The sequence below is a fragment of the Geotrypetes seraphini genome, chromosome 6 (assembly GCF_902459505.1).
Source record: "Geotrypetes seraphini chromosome 6, aGeoSer1.1, whole genome shotgun sequence".
NCBI lineage: Eukaryota > Metazoa > Chordata > Amphibia > Gymnophiona > Dermophiidae > Geotrypetes > Geotrypetes seraphini.
In genome coordinates this window covers 2178804-2194578 of record NC_047089.1, presented here as the reverse complement: position 1 = coordinate 2194578, position 15775 = coordinate 2178804, and the positions used below count along the sequence as shown (strand labels likewise).

At 45.0% G+C, this 15775-nt stretch overlaps 1 protein-coding gene and 1 pseudogene across 1 annotated transcript in view; both read right to left on the bottom strand.

The window, feature by feature from the left end:
• Positions 1–15775, bottom strand: part of APBB1 (amyloid beta precursor protein binding family B member 1) — a 200930-nt gene that overhangs the window by 123217 nt on the left and 61938 nt on the right. Inside the window, exons 3-4 of the mRNA XM_033947847.1 lie at positions 14474–14679; positions 5292–5345 (exon numbers count right to left, since the gene is read on the bottom strand). Coding sequence (XP_033803738.1) covers positions 5292–5345; positions 14474–14679 — 260 coding nt within the window. The remainder of the gene's footprint in view (positions 1–5291; positions 5346–14473; positions 14680–15775) is intronic.
• LOC117363240 lies at positions 9452–9582 on the bottom strand (annotated as a pseudogene).

The window sequence follows — 15775 nt, the reverse complement described above, 5'->3', positions numbered from 1 at the left end:
TACATCTGCTATATTTATATTTTGAAGAGTATTAGGGGGCTATGTGTCATTGTTTCTGTGGTGTTTCACTGTATGCAGTTTGGCTTCTTGGCAGTTCAGTTTAACCTTTATCAACATATTTCTATTTTTAGTTTGTGATTACTTATTCCATACTGGGTGAGGGTGAATCTGTGTTCTGTGTGTATGAAAGACATGGTTTTCTGTTAGTGTTGACTAGCCTTATTTGGCGAAATGCATCGGGCATGGTTCTTGAGAGCACCTTTAATAAACATGATTTGAATATTTATTTTCTGCCGATCTTCTTTTATTTCATGTTGGATTCTTTGGTGGACTGCTTGCCTTGTTGTTTCATTACAAGTTAACATATATGGAGTGGAACATACTAGAGGAGTTACAGATTTGGTTGTTTATACATACATAGGCAGTGTTCTCCCCAGGGTCTTTTAGCCGGGTGCTCCGCCCAGCTAATTTAGATGACCACCCGCCGAATCTTGCTGCTGCTGCCGATGCTCCTTCCTGGGCTGACTTGCCGCCGAAAATTTTGTTTGACGCCTGCCTTTTTTTTTTTTTTTTGCCTGTATGCTTTTACTTGCTTCGGACCTTCCTCGTTGCCGGGTCCTGCCTACTTTCTGTTTCCACAAAGGCAGGACCCGGCAGTGAGGAAAGCCCGAAGCAAGTAAAAGCAGCAAGTTGTAAGCTTCCCTCCGGGGCTCTATCGTGTACGTGCCAGCTTCCCTTCTCTTCCCTCCCCCCCATGGGACGCAACTTCCGGTTTCGGAGGGAAGAGAAGGGAAGCCGGCACGCACACGATAGAGCCCCGGAGGGAAGCTTACAACTTACTGCTTTTACTTGCTTTGGGCCTTCCTCGCTGTCAGGTCCTGCCTTTGTGGAAACAGAAAGTAGACAGGACCTGGTAATGAGGAAAGCCCGAAGCAAGTAAAAGCAGCAAGTTGTAAGCTTCCCTCCGTCGCTGACTTATGGAAGATAGGTCAGCGACGGAGGGAAGCTTACAACTTGCCTAGCGACTCTGCTAACGGGTGTGTGAGCTGGGAGGGATGGGAAGAGAAATGCTGCAGCTGCATCGAATGGGGGGGAGGGGAGGAAGAAGAGAAATTTGCTGCTGCTGCACCCATTTTGGGGGGTAAGGGAAGAGAAATGTTGCTGCTGCACCGAATGGGGGAGGCGAGGGGGAAGAGAAATGCTGCTGCACTGAATGGGGGAGGGGAGGAGGAAGAGAAATGTTCTGCTGCTGCACCCATTTTGGGGGTAGGGGGAAGGGAAGAGAAATGTCGCTGCTGCTGCACCCAATTTTTGGGGGAAGGGAAGAGAAAAGTTGGTGCACCCAATTGGGGGGGGAAGAGAAAAGCTGCTGCTGCACTCAATTGGGGAGGGGAGGGGAAGAGAAGTGCTGCTGCAGCAGCACCCAATTGGGGAGAGGAGAAAGACCAGGGAAGGGAGAGGAGAGGCAAGAGATGCCAAGACCATGGGAGGGGAGGGAAAGGAAAGGAGCTACCAGACCATGGAGGGGAGGGGGAGAGATGTCAGCGCATATGGGGGGAGGGGAAGGATGGAGATCCCAAAGCATGGGGGGAGAGAAGGGAAGGAGATAGAGATGCCAGACCATGGGGTGGAGTGGGAAGAAAGGAAGGAAAGGAGAAGAGAGAGATGCCAGAGCATAGGGGAGGGGGTGAAGCTGAAATGAATCATGTACAAAGGAGAGAAAGGGCACAGGATATACAGTTTATTGAAGGGACGTAGAAAGAGGGAAGATGCCATATGGAACAGAGAGTGGGCGGACACTGGATGGAAAGGGCAGAGAGGGTGGACAGTGGATGCAAGGGGAACAGAGAGGGTGGACAGTAGATGGAAGGGGTAGAAAGAGAGGGCAGAGGCTGGGTGGAAGGGGCAAAGATAGGACAGATGTTGCATGGAAGGGAGTGAGGACAAATGCTGAATAGAAAGAAGAGAGCGAAGAGAAGATGATTAAAGCAGAAACGACAAAAGGTACAAAAAAATGGATTTTTTCTCCTTTACATAGAATCAAGTAGTATTGAGAAAGTTTATAAATAGGAAATGGAAATAAGGCAGTTTTTTGGGGACTAAACCCCTTTCCTCAGGTCAGGACAGGATACCATAACAGCAGGGGTGCCCAAATGGTCGAGCGCAATCGACCAGTAGATCGCAAAGGCAATGTGAGTCAATCGCGCTGCCTTTGCAATCTTTTTCTTCCTGCCTCCCTGAGCCAGGCCAGGCGCATACAAGCGCCGGACTCACAAGATTTCACCTCTGACGTCAATTCTGACATCAGAGAGGAAGTTCTGGGCCAGCCAATTGCTGCCTGGCTGGCCTGGAACTTCCTCTCCAACGTTAGAATTGACGTCAGAGGTGAAGTCTTGTGAGTCCGGCGCTTGTACGTGCCTGGCCTGGCTCGTGGAAGCAGCAGGGAGAAATCGGCGTGATGGCTTAGGGGGTAGGGAAAGAATCAGTGAAGTGGAGAAATCGGCGCGATGGCTTGGGGGGGGCAGGGGGAGAGAGAAAGACAGGCAGGCAGCGGGGAGAGAGAAAGAAAGAGAGACAGAAAGAAAAGGGGAGGGGCAGAAATAAAAAAATATTGGGTTTACAGTCAGAAGAAGAAGTGCAACCAGAGACTCATGAAATCACCAGACAAAAAGGTAGGAAAAATGATTTTATTTTCAGTTTAGTGATCAAAATGTGTCTGTTTTGAGAATTTATATTTGCTGTCTATATTTTGCACTATGGCCCCCTTTTACTAAACCGCAATAGTGGTTTTTAGCGCAGGGAGCCTATGACCATCGAGAGCAGCGAAGGCATTCAGTGCATCTCCCTGCGCTAAAAACCGCTATTGCGATTTGCTAAAAAGGGAGGGGGTATATTTGTCTATTTTTTTATAGTTGTTCCTGAGGTGACATTGCATAGAATCGTCTGCCTTGACCGCTTTGAAAACCCACAGAATATAAATGATAATTAACATTTTCTCCGCGTACTGTGTACTTTGTATTTTTTTAAAAATTTTATTGTTGGTAGATCATTTTGACTTGGTCATTTTAAAAGTAGCTCGCAAGCCCAAAAAGTGTGGGCACCCCTGCTGTAGAGCCATTTCTTGTATGAGTTATATTTATCTTTTTTGTTGTTGTTTAAATTCATGCAGAAATAAATGGCTAGATTGAACCTAATGACTTCATTAATGCCTTTCCCTTTTTTAAACCTCTATACCATTTGAAAGAGGGCAAATACTTCTTAAATTTAGTAAAAATATTCTGGCACAAGTGTCAAACCTTAAAAAAGGAAGTCATATTGAGCATTGGAAAATAATAATAATAATTAACTAATAAAAATAGTACACATTTAGGGCTCCTTTTACTAAGTTACGATGGTGGTTTTAGAGTGCGCTTTAGAAACATAGAAAGATGACGGCAGAAAAGGGCTATAGCCCATCAAGTCTGCCCACTCTACTGACCCACCCCATTAAGTCTGAGTACTAATGACCTAGTTCCTTAACTCGACCCTCGTAAGGATCCCACTAGGGCATCCCATTTATTCTTAAAGTCAAGCACGCTGGTGGCCTTGATCACCTGCTCTGGAAGCTTGTTCCAGTGATCTACAACCCTTTCTGTGAAGAAATACTTCCTTACGTCACTATTGAATTTCCCTCCTCTGAGTTTGAGCGGATGCCCCCTTGTTACCGAGGGTCCTTTGAGAAAGAAGATGTCTTCTTCCACCTCGACACGTCCCGTGATGTATTTAAATGTCTCAATCATGTCCCCCCTCTCCCTGCCTTCCTCTAGAGTGTAGAGCTGCAATTTGTTTAGTCTTTCTTCGTACGAGAGACCCTTGACCCTTTGCGCGCAGAGAATTGCCATACGCGCTAAAATTCTAACGCCAGCATTGAACTAGCGTATTCCCATGTAGCGCAGGGGTTTACGCGTGCTAAAAATGCTAGTGCACCTTAGTAAAAGAGGGGGTTAATTTTCCCCACCACCAAATTTCCCCATCCCGCCCCACCCGGCTACTTTTTCATGCCACCCAGCTGGAAAAAATTTCTGGGGAGAACACTTGCATTGTGAGGTCATAGAGCTTTATGGTTATAGAAACATAGAAACATGATGGCAGATAAAGGCCAAATGGCCCATTCAGTTTGCTCATCTGAAGCACCCACTCTCTCCTCCTTTCCTTGTAGGCTAAGGCTCTTAACACTTGCATTGTTTTCTCCAAAGAGCACATAGTCGCAGTACAACATTGAAAGGTACTGACGTCAGACGCACGAGCTATGCAGATCCTAAATGTTCATTTGCGATCAAGCTATCACACTTTTCTCAGCAACCATGAAGTTTAAGGTAAAGAGTGCATTTATTGATATGATTTTGATATACTTTACTCTGCATTATACATTCTGTAAACAATAAGACTCCTGAGGCAGGCTGATTGGTCCAAAACACATGTCGAGTCATTATACTAATAAAGCATAGTTTTGAAATAAAGAGTAACCTTTTTTTCTTGGGCATCTCCATTGTTTGCTTGTTTGTTATAGAAACACAGAAACATGATGGCAGATAAAGGCCAAATGGTCCATCTGCAGCATTCACTATCTCCTCCTCTCCCTATTGGCTAAGGCTCTTAACATTTGCCTCTCCTCTTCCTATAGGCTAAGCCTATTTACACCTGCATTGTGAGGTCATAGAGCTTTATGGTTATAGAAACATGATGGCAAATAAAAGCCAAATGGTCCATCTGCAGCATCCACTACATCCTCCTCTCCCTATTGGCTAAGGCTCTTAACATTTGCATCTCCTCTTCCTATTTGCTAAGGCTCTTAACACCTGCATTGTGAGGTCATAGAGCTTTATGGTTATAGAAACATGATGGCAAATAAAGGCCAAACGATCCATCTGCAGCATCCACTATCTCATCCTCTCCCTAAGAGATCTCAAGTGCCTGTCCCATGCTTTCTTGAATTCAGACACAATTTTCGTCTTCACCACCTCTACTGAGAGACTATTCCATGCATCTACCACCCTTTCTATAAAATAGCATTTTCTTAGATTACTCCTATGCCTCTCACCTCTTAACTTCATCACGGCAGCTCCTTACAACCCTAAAAAAGTCACTTAACTTCCATTATCCCAGATACAAATACTAAAATTGTGAGGCCACTAGGAATAGTGAAAATCCCTGTATATAATATGCAAAACATTTTGGTTGCATCACAGAATGGCAAGATATAAAATGAACTGCCTTCATCCTAAAAAAAATAAGCAGTGCTGGACTCTTACCTTCCAGAGCTCTCCATCATCATATCGCTCGTGACTGAATCCCATCCATGTTAGCTGAGGAAAGAGGCAAAAAGAGTGAAAAAATAACTGTGAGATGTTTTACAAAAGGGCATGATTATGCTATGTGTTTGTATAAGAAGCAAAGAAAACAAATGTAAATAGTTGAACTTCAAGCAAAGGCTTAGGCACTACATTTGGCCCACTAACAGTCAGGGGCTCTCATATGGTGACGAGCCTCTCTCTAAGGAAGATTTCTGGCACTACTGATCATGGAGAAACCTAAGCTAATTGCAGGCTTTGATAAGGTTTTTTAAAATTACCTAGACATAATCCAAAGATAGAGAAAGAGAGATTATGTCCTTACCTTGAGAATATCTAGACAAGCAGGTTATCTCCCCATGGCTAAGAGCCATCTGCAGAAGGAATCCACTCTGGATTTTTTTCTGTGTCACCCCCCCTACTTCACTGTGAACTCTACTGCCACCTGCAGTTAGTACCCAAGCATGCTAGAGCTCAAATCAAATATGGGATACAGATGGGACATTCCATAACAATAGAATTGTTCTGCATCAACATAAACACTATAACAAGTAATGAACTAGCAACAGCTAACAGAAGCATCAAAGGAGCTCAGGGAGTACCCCTGGAAATGCTCAACCTACAACACAGCATTCTTCAAGGCTCAAAGGGTTGACTGCCATCCAAAACCAATTTGGAGAATCATTAACAGAATGAGACAGTAGGCAGGTGGAGGAAGGACAAGGAAGGAGTCTACTGGAAAAGATATTATCAAGGTAAGGACATAATCTTTTTTTCCAGTGCAATAGGTGTGCCATTCTAGAAATAGCGGGATATACAAAAGCAGTCCCAGGGATCTAGGGTAGGCTGACCGTGCCGGCCTGTAACATGGAGGCACCAAAGGCAGAGTCCTTTTGTACCACAACATCCACCCTTTAAAACTTTGCAAAGGTGTGGAGAATGGACCAAGTTGCCGATCTGCAGAGAGATCGCTCGAGTCTTGGCCCACAACAAAGCAACACTTGTGGTCAAATGCACCTTAAAAGAAACAGGAGATTGTTTCTCACAGACAGGCTTAACACTTGCATTGTGAGGTCATAGAGCTTTATGGTTATAGAAACATGATGGCAGATAACGACCAAATGGCCTATTCAGTCTGCCCATCTGAAGCATCCACTCTCTGATAAGCATATTCCTTGACAAGTTGTTCCAGGAAGCAATCACCTACAGCATCCAGGAACTTGGTCTTCCTACCATAGCCGGAGGTGCCTAGGCTCCAGTCTATCCCCGGATAATTGAAGTCACCCATGATAACTGTGTTGCCTCCCTTGCAGTTGTGTTTAATCTCGTCCGTCATTTCTCCATCAGTTTCTTCGGACTGCATAAGCAAAGCATGGCATGGCTTCAAATTGTGGATGGACTTACAAAATTATTACACAATATTAGCACATTTTGCAAGTCCATCCACAATTTGAAGCCATGCCACGCTTTGCTTATGCAAGGGGAAAAAATTTAAAAGATCTTATAACTAGATCACAGTTCAGTAGAGGCATGAGACAGAAAAATGATGTACCGGCTAGTCATAAGGGGTGTGGGTCATGCTCAGTGTGTTCATATGTCTTGCGACATCTCAAGTGTGTCATCCTCGTTTGCATTATCAGCATGATTTAACAGAGTCAACAGATTGCAACACACAGAGTCAATTTTAAGATTAAGCTGTTGACTTGGATAAACTTTTTATTAACTTTAGGAAAGTTCCCAGTGAAACAAGGTCATATTATGATTACACTAATCAAAAACCCCCGCAAAAGAACCATCTAATATTGCATCTAATTTTAGACCTATCGCCAGTATATCTCCGGTCACTAAATTAGCAGAAGAGGTGGTAAATGCTAAACTTACTACATATTTGGAGAAATATAACATTTTATATGACAACCAATCTGGCTTTCGGTCAGGTTACAGTACCGAAACAATCATAGCTTCATTGTTTGATTACCTGCACTTACTTTTCAGCCAAGGTTCAAGTGCTAAGATCTTGCAACTTGACCTGAGTAGTGCATTTAATTTGGTTGATAATACCATTCTTCTGGACTGTTTGGCATCATTTGGAATCTCGGGTTATGTCCTCAACTGGTTCCGGCGTGAGCGGACTGCTGGGCATGATGGACCTATGGTCTGACCCAGCAGAGGCACTTCTTATGTTCTTATGCCAGTACTGGGCAGGCTTGCATGGCCTGTGTCCCATATATGGACATTCAGTTGAGGACTGGCTGGGGAGGTCTTTGATAGCTGGGATGGTTAAGATGGGCTGGAGTGAGCTTTGATGGACACTCCAGTAGATGGAACCTAAGCACACTACCAGGCAGGGCTCTGGGTTTCTGGCCCAGAAATATCTAAGAAAAGGTAAAATTATGTTCTTACCTGTTAATTTTCTTTCCTTTAGAAGCAGCAGATGAATCCAGAGACCAATGGGATAGCTCACTTCTACCAGCAGGTGGAGATAGAGAAACTGATTAACAGGTGTACTTATTTGCTGGCACTCCTCCTGTCTCATCAGTATAGCTCCTTGCCCAAGCACATTTAACCATCAGTAGGTATAGCATGTAAAAAACTTCTTTCCCAGAACACCTCGCGAACAGCAACGATACAGAATACAATCATGAACAACACCCAATCACTAAAAGCCGTACACGAAAAACTGACAACCAGATACCAGAAAGGGTGGGGCTCTGGATTCATCTGCTGCTTCTAAAGGAAAGAAAATTAACAGGTAAGAACATAATTTTACCTTCCTTAGCAAAGCAGCAGATGAATCCAGAGACCAATGGGATGTAGCAAAGCAATCCTTAATTTGGGTGGGAAGCAAACGCCGCCTTCGCAACGACCGAAGCATCAAAAAAACCCTATCGCATGTGCCCGCACATCCATGCAGAGACGCGGAGAGAAGGTACTCTCGGAAGACCAGTTAGCCGTGAGACAAATCTCCTCCAAGGCAAAACCCCTCTGGGCCGAGCCCAAGAAGCAGCCATCGCTCCAGCGGAATGGTCATGAAGTTCAATCGCCACCCGCTCCCCTGCCAGCAGGCAAGTATAAAGAATGTCCTCCTGGACCATTGAGCGAGGTAGGCATCGGATGCCGCCATACGCCTGAGGCGTTCCTTGAAGAATCCCAAAAAGGAGATATAAACCACTAACAGTTGTTAGAAACCGATCTCGCGGAGAACGCTACATACGTTTCAAAAAATGCAGTGAATAAAAGTACTGCTTCCACTATCTCCTTCCAGGAAGAAGGAAGGAAAAGCGAGCATGATGTAAAAGAAAGGATGACACCCCCTAGAAAGAAATAGTGGTACCATCCGAACTGACACCCCATATGACGGAAATAAGGAATAGGAATCCCCGTTGAACAAGGCCTGCAACATCGCAACTTCAAAGCTGAAGCCATGACCACAAGGAATCCCATGGACAACCGCACAGCTCTTTAGAGCCCCAAAGGACAAGGCTAAAATGAAGCCATCGGTAACTTAGAAGAAGTACGTGAATGAATTACACCAAACCGGGCTTTCTAAGAGGTGCATGAATATACCGCCTTCTCTTTAGGAACTGAACTACAGGAAGCTGAGAAGTCAGCGAAGAGCCATATACCTAGTTCCTGTAACAAGCCAAGAATGGTAATTGAAGCTGAAGGGAATTGAACGCTATGCCATCGGCAATATACCTGTGCTAAAAAGGAACTCAGGAAGGGTGCAACTGTTGAGAAGTATTCAAGAAAGGAAACACCTCCAAAAGGAAGCAGAAGCCACAGGAGAAGACGTCTGTAGCGCCTGGATAAGAGAAGAAACAACCTGCTTCGCATTACCGTCACACGCCAGTCAAGACTGCTCAAAAGCTAGGTCGTAATACCAAAGTAGTATGAATATCCATGTTGATCTCAATCAAGGAGAGCAAAGTCGGAGATAAAAGGAAACTTCTTAGTCCGGCTGTCGAAAGGCTCAACAGATCCACATAGCGCAGCCAAGCCAGAGATTGTACCAATACTGTGCCCCTAAAGCGAGCTTGAGATGGCAAATCCAAGCTATCATCAGCCAGGGGAAAACAGTGAAAAAGAGAAACCAGAGGATTTTTTTTTTTTTTTTTTCAAGCCTACAGCACCTGGTATTCCCAGGTGGTCACCCATCCAGGTACTAAACAGGCCCTATCCTGGTTGGCTTCTGAGATCAGACGGGATCTTACAGCCATACCACCACATTCAGGGTGGTATGGCTGTAAGAAAGAAGCCACACTGTTACCCCCTTTAACTCCCACTTCCTGTGCCCGCCTAAGAAGCTAGGAAGCATGGAATTGTGAGACGAGGCCATGAGGTCAAGTTCCAGGAGATCTTATTTCCACCACAAGAAAAGTGGAACACCTGAGCCAAAATTCCCAATAACCAGGATGTAGAAGATATCACTATAACTAACGTCTACACTTCTAGAGCGTACGCAGTGCTGTACACAGTAACATCCAATAAATGAGCTATGCTCAGATTTCGCAGAGAGAAAGACTAACCAAACTCTTTTCCTGACCTGAAAAATGATCGGTCAACCGAATAGAAAGATGAGGGTCCACCCATCGAAGTAGAACAACCACTGTACCTGGCAACTGAGTACATCACCTACTGCCCAAGCTGCAGAGAAACACCCCCATCATAATACTGACTGAAAGGGCCCTCAGCGGCATTCCGGAAGAATGGTCTGAAGCTCCAGAAAGGAAGCCTGACCATGCTCAAGAGTAGAAGAAGGAACCAGAACTTAGTCGCCTCTGAAGACCAGACTCCTGAAGCTGAGGATGGAAGCCCCCGAGCCCCCCAACCCGACAGTCCGGAATAGTCGGTGGTCATAAGCTAGTCCAGGAAAGACCGAGGCATGCCCTGGAAAGACAATCTTTCTGAGCCCCTAAATCATACAAAGCTATGCAGGAGAAGCCTAGCAACTAATAGGAGCCCAGAGATACCGAGAACCACTGGAATAAAAGCGGCTGCTGAGCGTTAGAAGGGAAAGCAAGCCGAGGTTCCCAGAGGGGTCAGCAATATGGATGCTAGAACCTGAACAGAATCCCATACTCTTAGCCATGGTAAGCGAAGAACGCTAATCTGAGATCGAGACTCCACACTCAAGGCTCTGGAAAGAATTACAAGTCTCTCCTATAAGAATAACCGCCTCAACCCGATATACCTATAACTAGTATAGGAAAAAAGAGCACTGCAAATATGAAGATGCGCATGTAAAGAATTGAGGAAAAGAAACCACCCGCTTCGTGTCAGTCAAAAGACCCGACTGGAAGTCGTCCGAATCAAGCAGGCAGTCAAGCATAAATCAGACAAATCGCCTGGCAGTGCCACCGAACCCTTGGGTAGGTGAAATGGAATGTGCCCCAAACCGAAAGCGCTGCTCCGAGAGAGGCAGGCCAACCTAGTGCAGACTCAGAGTCCATAGAGAAAATGTAAATATCTTCCCAGGTTGACTGCAGAAATGGGTAACCCTGAGAAACTAATGCAGCCGAATGGAATCCAGCCTGCCCAAAGCCCCCATCTTGGCCACCCACTAATAAGTGGTACCCTAAGAACTACAAGAACTGTCCCGAGGACCAACCACACTTCAAAGAGAAACGCAAAACAGAGAGACTCTGGAAACGAGAGGAGGATGCAAAGGTGCAAGCATCCTGAAAAAAGTTCACAGCTCCCTGACATGACAGTAAAGCGACTACTCCTTCATGAGAAAACTGTCAACCAGGAAAAAGAACACCGTCTTGCGATGTGAAGGGGAGCATGAGGACATTCAGCAACCTGCCTGAGCTTTACGCAAGCAAAGGAAAGACAAGGCGCACCAGGCGTAATCCAGAAGCAGCATACGCCTCTCCAGAGAAACGAGCTGTACCTGGCCGAAAACAGACCAGGTTTCCACTCCAAAAGAGAGCGGAAGGGGAGAATTCATTGGGCATACAGTGCCAGCTACCCTACGACCTCGCAAGCAGAGGATCTTGCCCTTAGGGATCAGCCGCCACTAGACCATGCTTCTAGAGCGGAAGGCCGTCTAGCTTTTTTTTTTTTTTTTTAAATAGACTTGAACCTTCGCCTCTTCTTTTGGAGCCATATCAGCTCTACTCCTTAGCTGGGGCTTGAACCTCAGCTCCTTGTTACTAACCCAGCACACAACCCTTGCGCCACTAGGTTTTCACAGACAAGCTGGCCCACAGCAAGAAGAAAAGAACCATCAGGCCTCAAGAGAGACCCTCCACTCGGAATTCCTGCAACTACCCCGCAGAAACAAGTCAAGAGCCCAAGCAGGCGGACGCAGCACCCAGGCAGAAGGCCTAAGGAAACCTCCAACATCGCCGCATGTTATCGGAACCCCGAGTGAAGAAATGAACCACACGAATGATACACTGGCACGCCCTTGACACCTACTCCACCTTGCTGTTCGCTAACCCATAAGGCAGCAAAACCAAGCATAGGCAGCCAAACTCAGGGCAGAAACTTAATGTGGAAGTGCCTAGGTATATAAATGGACAGCCCCCAATAACAACCTCTTTTTTTTTTTTTTTTTTTTTTGTTAAGAGAAGCATGTGGACAACACCACAGCAAATGGAGCACTGCAATACGGGGCACAGCTGATTTCAAACAAAAATAAGCCGCGGTACACGCTTAAGTTAGCTGTAGGACATGAGTCAATGAACCTCGCGGCGCTGGGGGCCCAAGCGCGGGCACTTTCCTGCCAGAATCAAAACCGGCTGGCTCCCCCAACAGCGCTGTACAAAACAGACCGGGAGCTCATAGCCAAAACCGCAGCACACCGCTCCGCAAAGCAGACGGCGAGGCCCGCGCTGAGAAAGGCAGCCGCCCAGAATAACTCCCCGAGTATTGCAGTGCTGGCGACCCAAACTCGGACTGTTTCGCGCCAAAATAGGCCGGCTCCTAGAACATTGCCGCTCACACCGGCTCGGAGCCCATAACCGAAGCATATAAAAAATGCAAAACACACCTCGGGGAAGAAAGGGGAAAAGGCGCATGGCTCCCAACAGTAGGGGAGCACAAGCTCGCACCACCCGCGCTATAGAACGATTCAGCTCCAGTTCAGATAATGTATAACACACCCGGAGCCGCCCTCACAATTCGCGGCCATATCGAGAGCCACACAGTTACATTTACCCACGGGTCGTGGCAGTATCAAGAAACAATGTCCCAGAAACTACCAACCCCACAGCACAAGCGCTAGGGTAAGAAAAAGAAGCGCTCCTTAGTTATGCGCAGGAATACAGAGGCCACCTACCTCACTGAAGCAAGCTCATACCAAAACATATTCCACCACAAAACAAAACTGCCATAGTCAAAAACCCACAGCTCTCACACAACCACAAAGCTCAGAGACCAGTAGAATAAAACACATACTCACAATCTACTGGATAGTGCCGGTAGATGCCGGCAACACCTGCTGCCCAGCACGAGCAGGGCAAAAAAGTCAGCTGTGTAGGCCCCATTTTTTTTTTTTTTTTTTTTTTTTTTTTTTTAAATGGGAAAGAAGAAAAATAGGGACCAGGGCAGACCCTCTATCATTGGAGGGAGGGTGAGGCAGGGACAAGGGGGGGCCCAAGTGTAACCTCTAAAGCCGGCACCGATTAGCCGGACACCCCTGTCTCACTGAAGAGAAAAAGCTCAACAGGAGAAACAGAATGGCAGTCTCACTGAAGAGAAAATCTCAACAGGAGGTAATAAAGTTCCAGCCACAGCCAGAATCCAGGAGCTAGTTGAATAGCGACTTCCACCTGCTTGGAGATAGAGAATACTGATGAGACAGGAGGAGTGCCAGCAAATAAGTACACCTGTTAATCAGTTTCTCTATCTCCACCTGCTGGTAGAAGTGAGCTATCCCATTGGTCTCTGGATTCATCTGCTGCTTTGCTAAGGAAAGGACCATTTAAATTAAATTAATTTATGGAGCATGTAGGTTGAGCAGACTGGATGGACCGTTCAGGTCTTTATCTGCCATCATTTACTATGTTACTACAGCAGCTATTTTCAGAAAAAAAGGTCATATTCCACTTATTTTGATTTAGGAGTGAGATTCATTTACTGTTATGTCTGTGCAAAATTAACCCATTTGGACAATCTGCCCTAATCTAATCTAATGCTTAGTTTTGTATACCGGGTCTCAATCTAGGAAAGCTCGACTCAGTTTACAGTGGTTAGATAAGATAATAAAAATATAAAACAGTGATTAAATTATACAAATAAACAATATAGCAGAAATAAAAAAGAAATTAATTACCAAAGTGTTTGGTAAATAGAATGGTTTTCGAAGACTTGCTAAAGGATGAAAGAGAACTAAAACTTCGTAGAGAAAGTGGAAGATCATTCCAAAGTTGAGTGAACTTGAAGGGCAAAGATTGACCAAAAGCTTTGATTCTTTTGATATCTTTACTGGATGTACAAGATAGCTTAAATTGTAGATCGCCCCTTGCGAAAGAGAATCTATAAAGATTCCAAGATAGAGGGTCTAGCGGAGAGAAAATTCCAAAGAGAATTTTGAAAATAACGCAGGCACATTTAAACTGGACTCTAAAATACACAGTGTAGATTATAAAGTAATGGTGTTACATGATCAAACTTATATTTCCTGAAAATCAATCTGGCAGCAGTGTTCTGGATCAATTGTAATCAAGAAAGACAGTTTTTTGTAATACCAAGATACAGGGCATTACAATAGTCAAGATGAGATAAAATAATCGATTGAACCAGAAAGGAAAAATGTTGTTGGAAAAGATGTCTGACTTTCCTAAGCATACGCAGATTGAAAAAACATTTCTTGATCACAGAACTAATCTGATCCTTAAAAGAGAGCGAGGAATCGAAAGGGACTCCCAAAATCTTAGCAGAAAATTTGATTTGTAAAGAAGTTCCAGAGGACAATGCTACAGAACTAGGGAGATAATCCAGTTTCAGGCCAAGCCACAATAATTTTGTCTTGGATGCATTCAATTTCATCCGAACAAACTGGGCCCACGTTTGGAGTTTAGAAATGCAACTAAAGTCCCTACGAATGTAATATAGTAATATGTAATATGATCCAACAGTCAGCTTCCAATATTGCTATTATGAAAACACTGAAAAAATATGTGGAGGCTCACCTGTTGCTCTTCAGAAGGGGTGGTGTCCTGAGAACAGGTCGTGTGTTTCTGAGTCCCACTGCTATCGCAGTGTGCCAAGGGTGGCTCCCACTGGGTAGTCCCTGTTGGAATGTGCCAGTAATAAGTCCCCGAAGTGTCTTGTACCCTCATCCATCCAGCAGGCAGGTCAGAGTCCGTCTCAAAAGTATTACGGTTCCAGATGGAATCTGAAAATGTAAACAAGCAATCCACACAAGATTAACACTACACAAAGCTCTGCTCCTTAGTTAGTGACCTGTATTCTGTGTTTATAACTGTTTCTAACGCCAATTACATTCTGCTCCCTGGCAGCCTGTACTTGTATCCTGCACTGCCCATGTACAGTCTAACACCATGGAGTTCGATGTGGTTAATATGGTTATCGCAGTATACAATTAAATTTGTACACTGTTTTGACACTATGAATTAAGCTCCTGTGCAAACAGCATACGATTCCTCATGGATAGATTAAGCACCTCAGCTCACGAGCTACTTGCAGAAGACATCAATCATTTTCTTCTCTCAGTCCCCCCCCCCAGTCTTAACTTTTGCAAGCGAGTTGGGAAGATATCTTTTCATCTGCTCTAGATTTTTTTATTTTCGGGGTTTAATCTGATATTTTTTGAGGCTTCCCTGTGCTAAGAGGTTCCAACCTGGGGCAGCTCTGCCTAGAAGAGCCAGACTTTGGGGTCTGTAGCCTGGCCTGCCTATGTTAACACTTGAGAGCTTGGGGCTAGGTTCCCTGAGAGCAGTTCTCACCCCTGTGGAGTCAGGCACTTGAGTGCAGGTTGATTGGTCCTTGTGACTGGCCTGAAGGCTTGGCGAAGAAGGTTGGCTGCGTCACCCCCACCGAAAAATCATGTGGGATCAAGAGTGGTTGAAGGTTTCAGGTTTTTGGAACCTGAATAAAAGGCAGTCCAAATAAACAAACCACTAGAGCTACCCTTGCTTGTCTAAGGCAGAAAGCCCTTTCCCATTGCAGTGAGAAGCTGATGGCAGATCTGCGAGTACAGTTCATTACTGTCTATAGGAAAATCAGGGTGGATCTGAATTCAGCAAAACTGAGGGGTTTTGAGGATGTCTTCCCCTCTAAAATCCTATTTTCTGTAATTTTGGACTTTTGGATATGCTCCCACAAGCTATTTTTAGTGCTAAAATGCAGCAGCTATCTTAGGTTTCCTAATTTTATTTCAAAAATCTACATTTTAGTAAAAATCAATTATTATGGACATCTCAGGTGGTGTGGACCCCATATCATGCCAAATTTGCACTTGATGGTCAGAT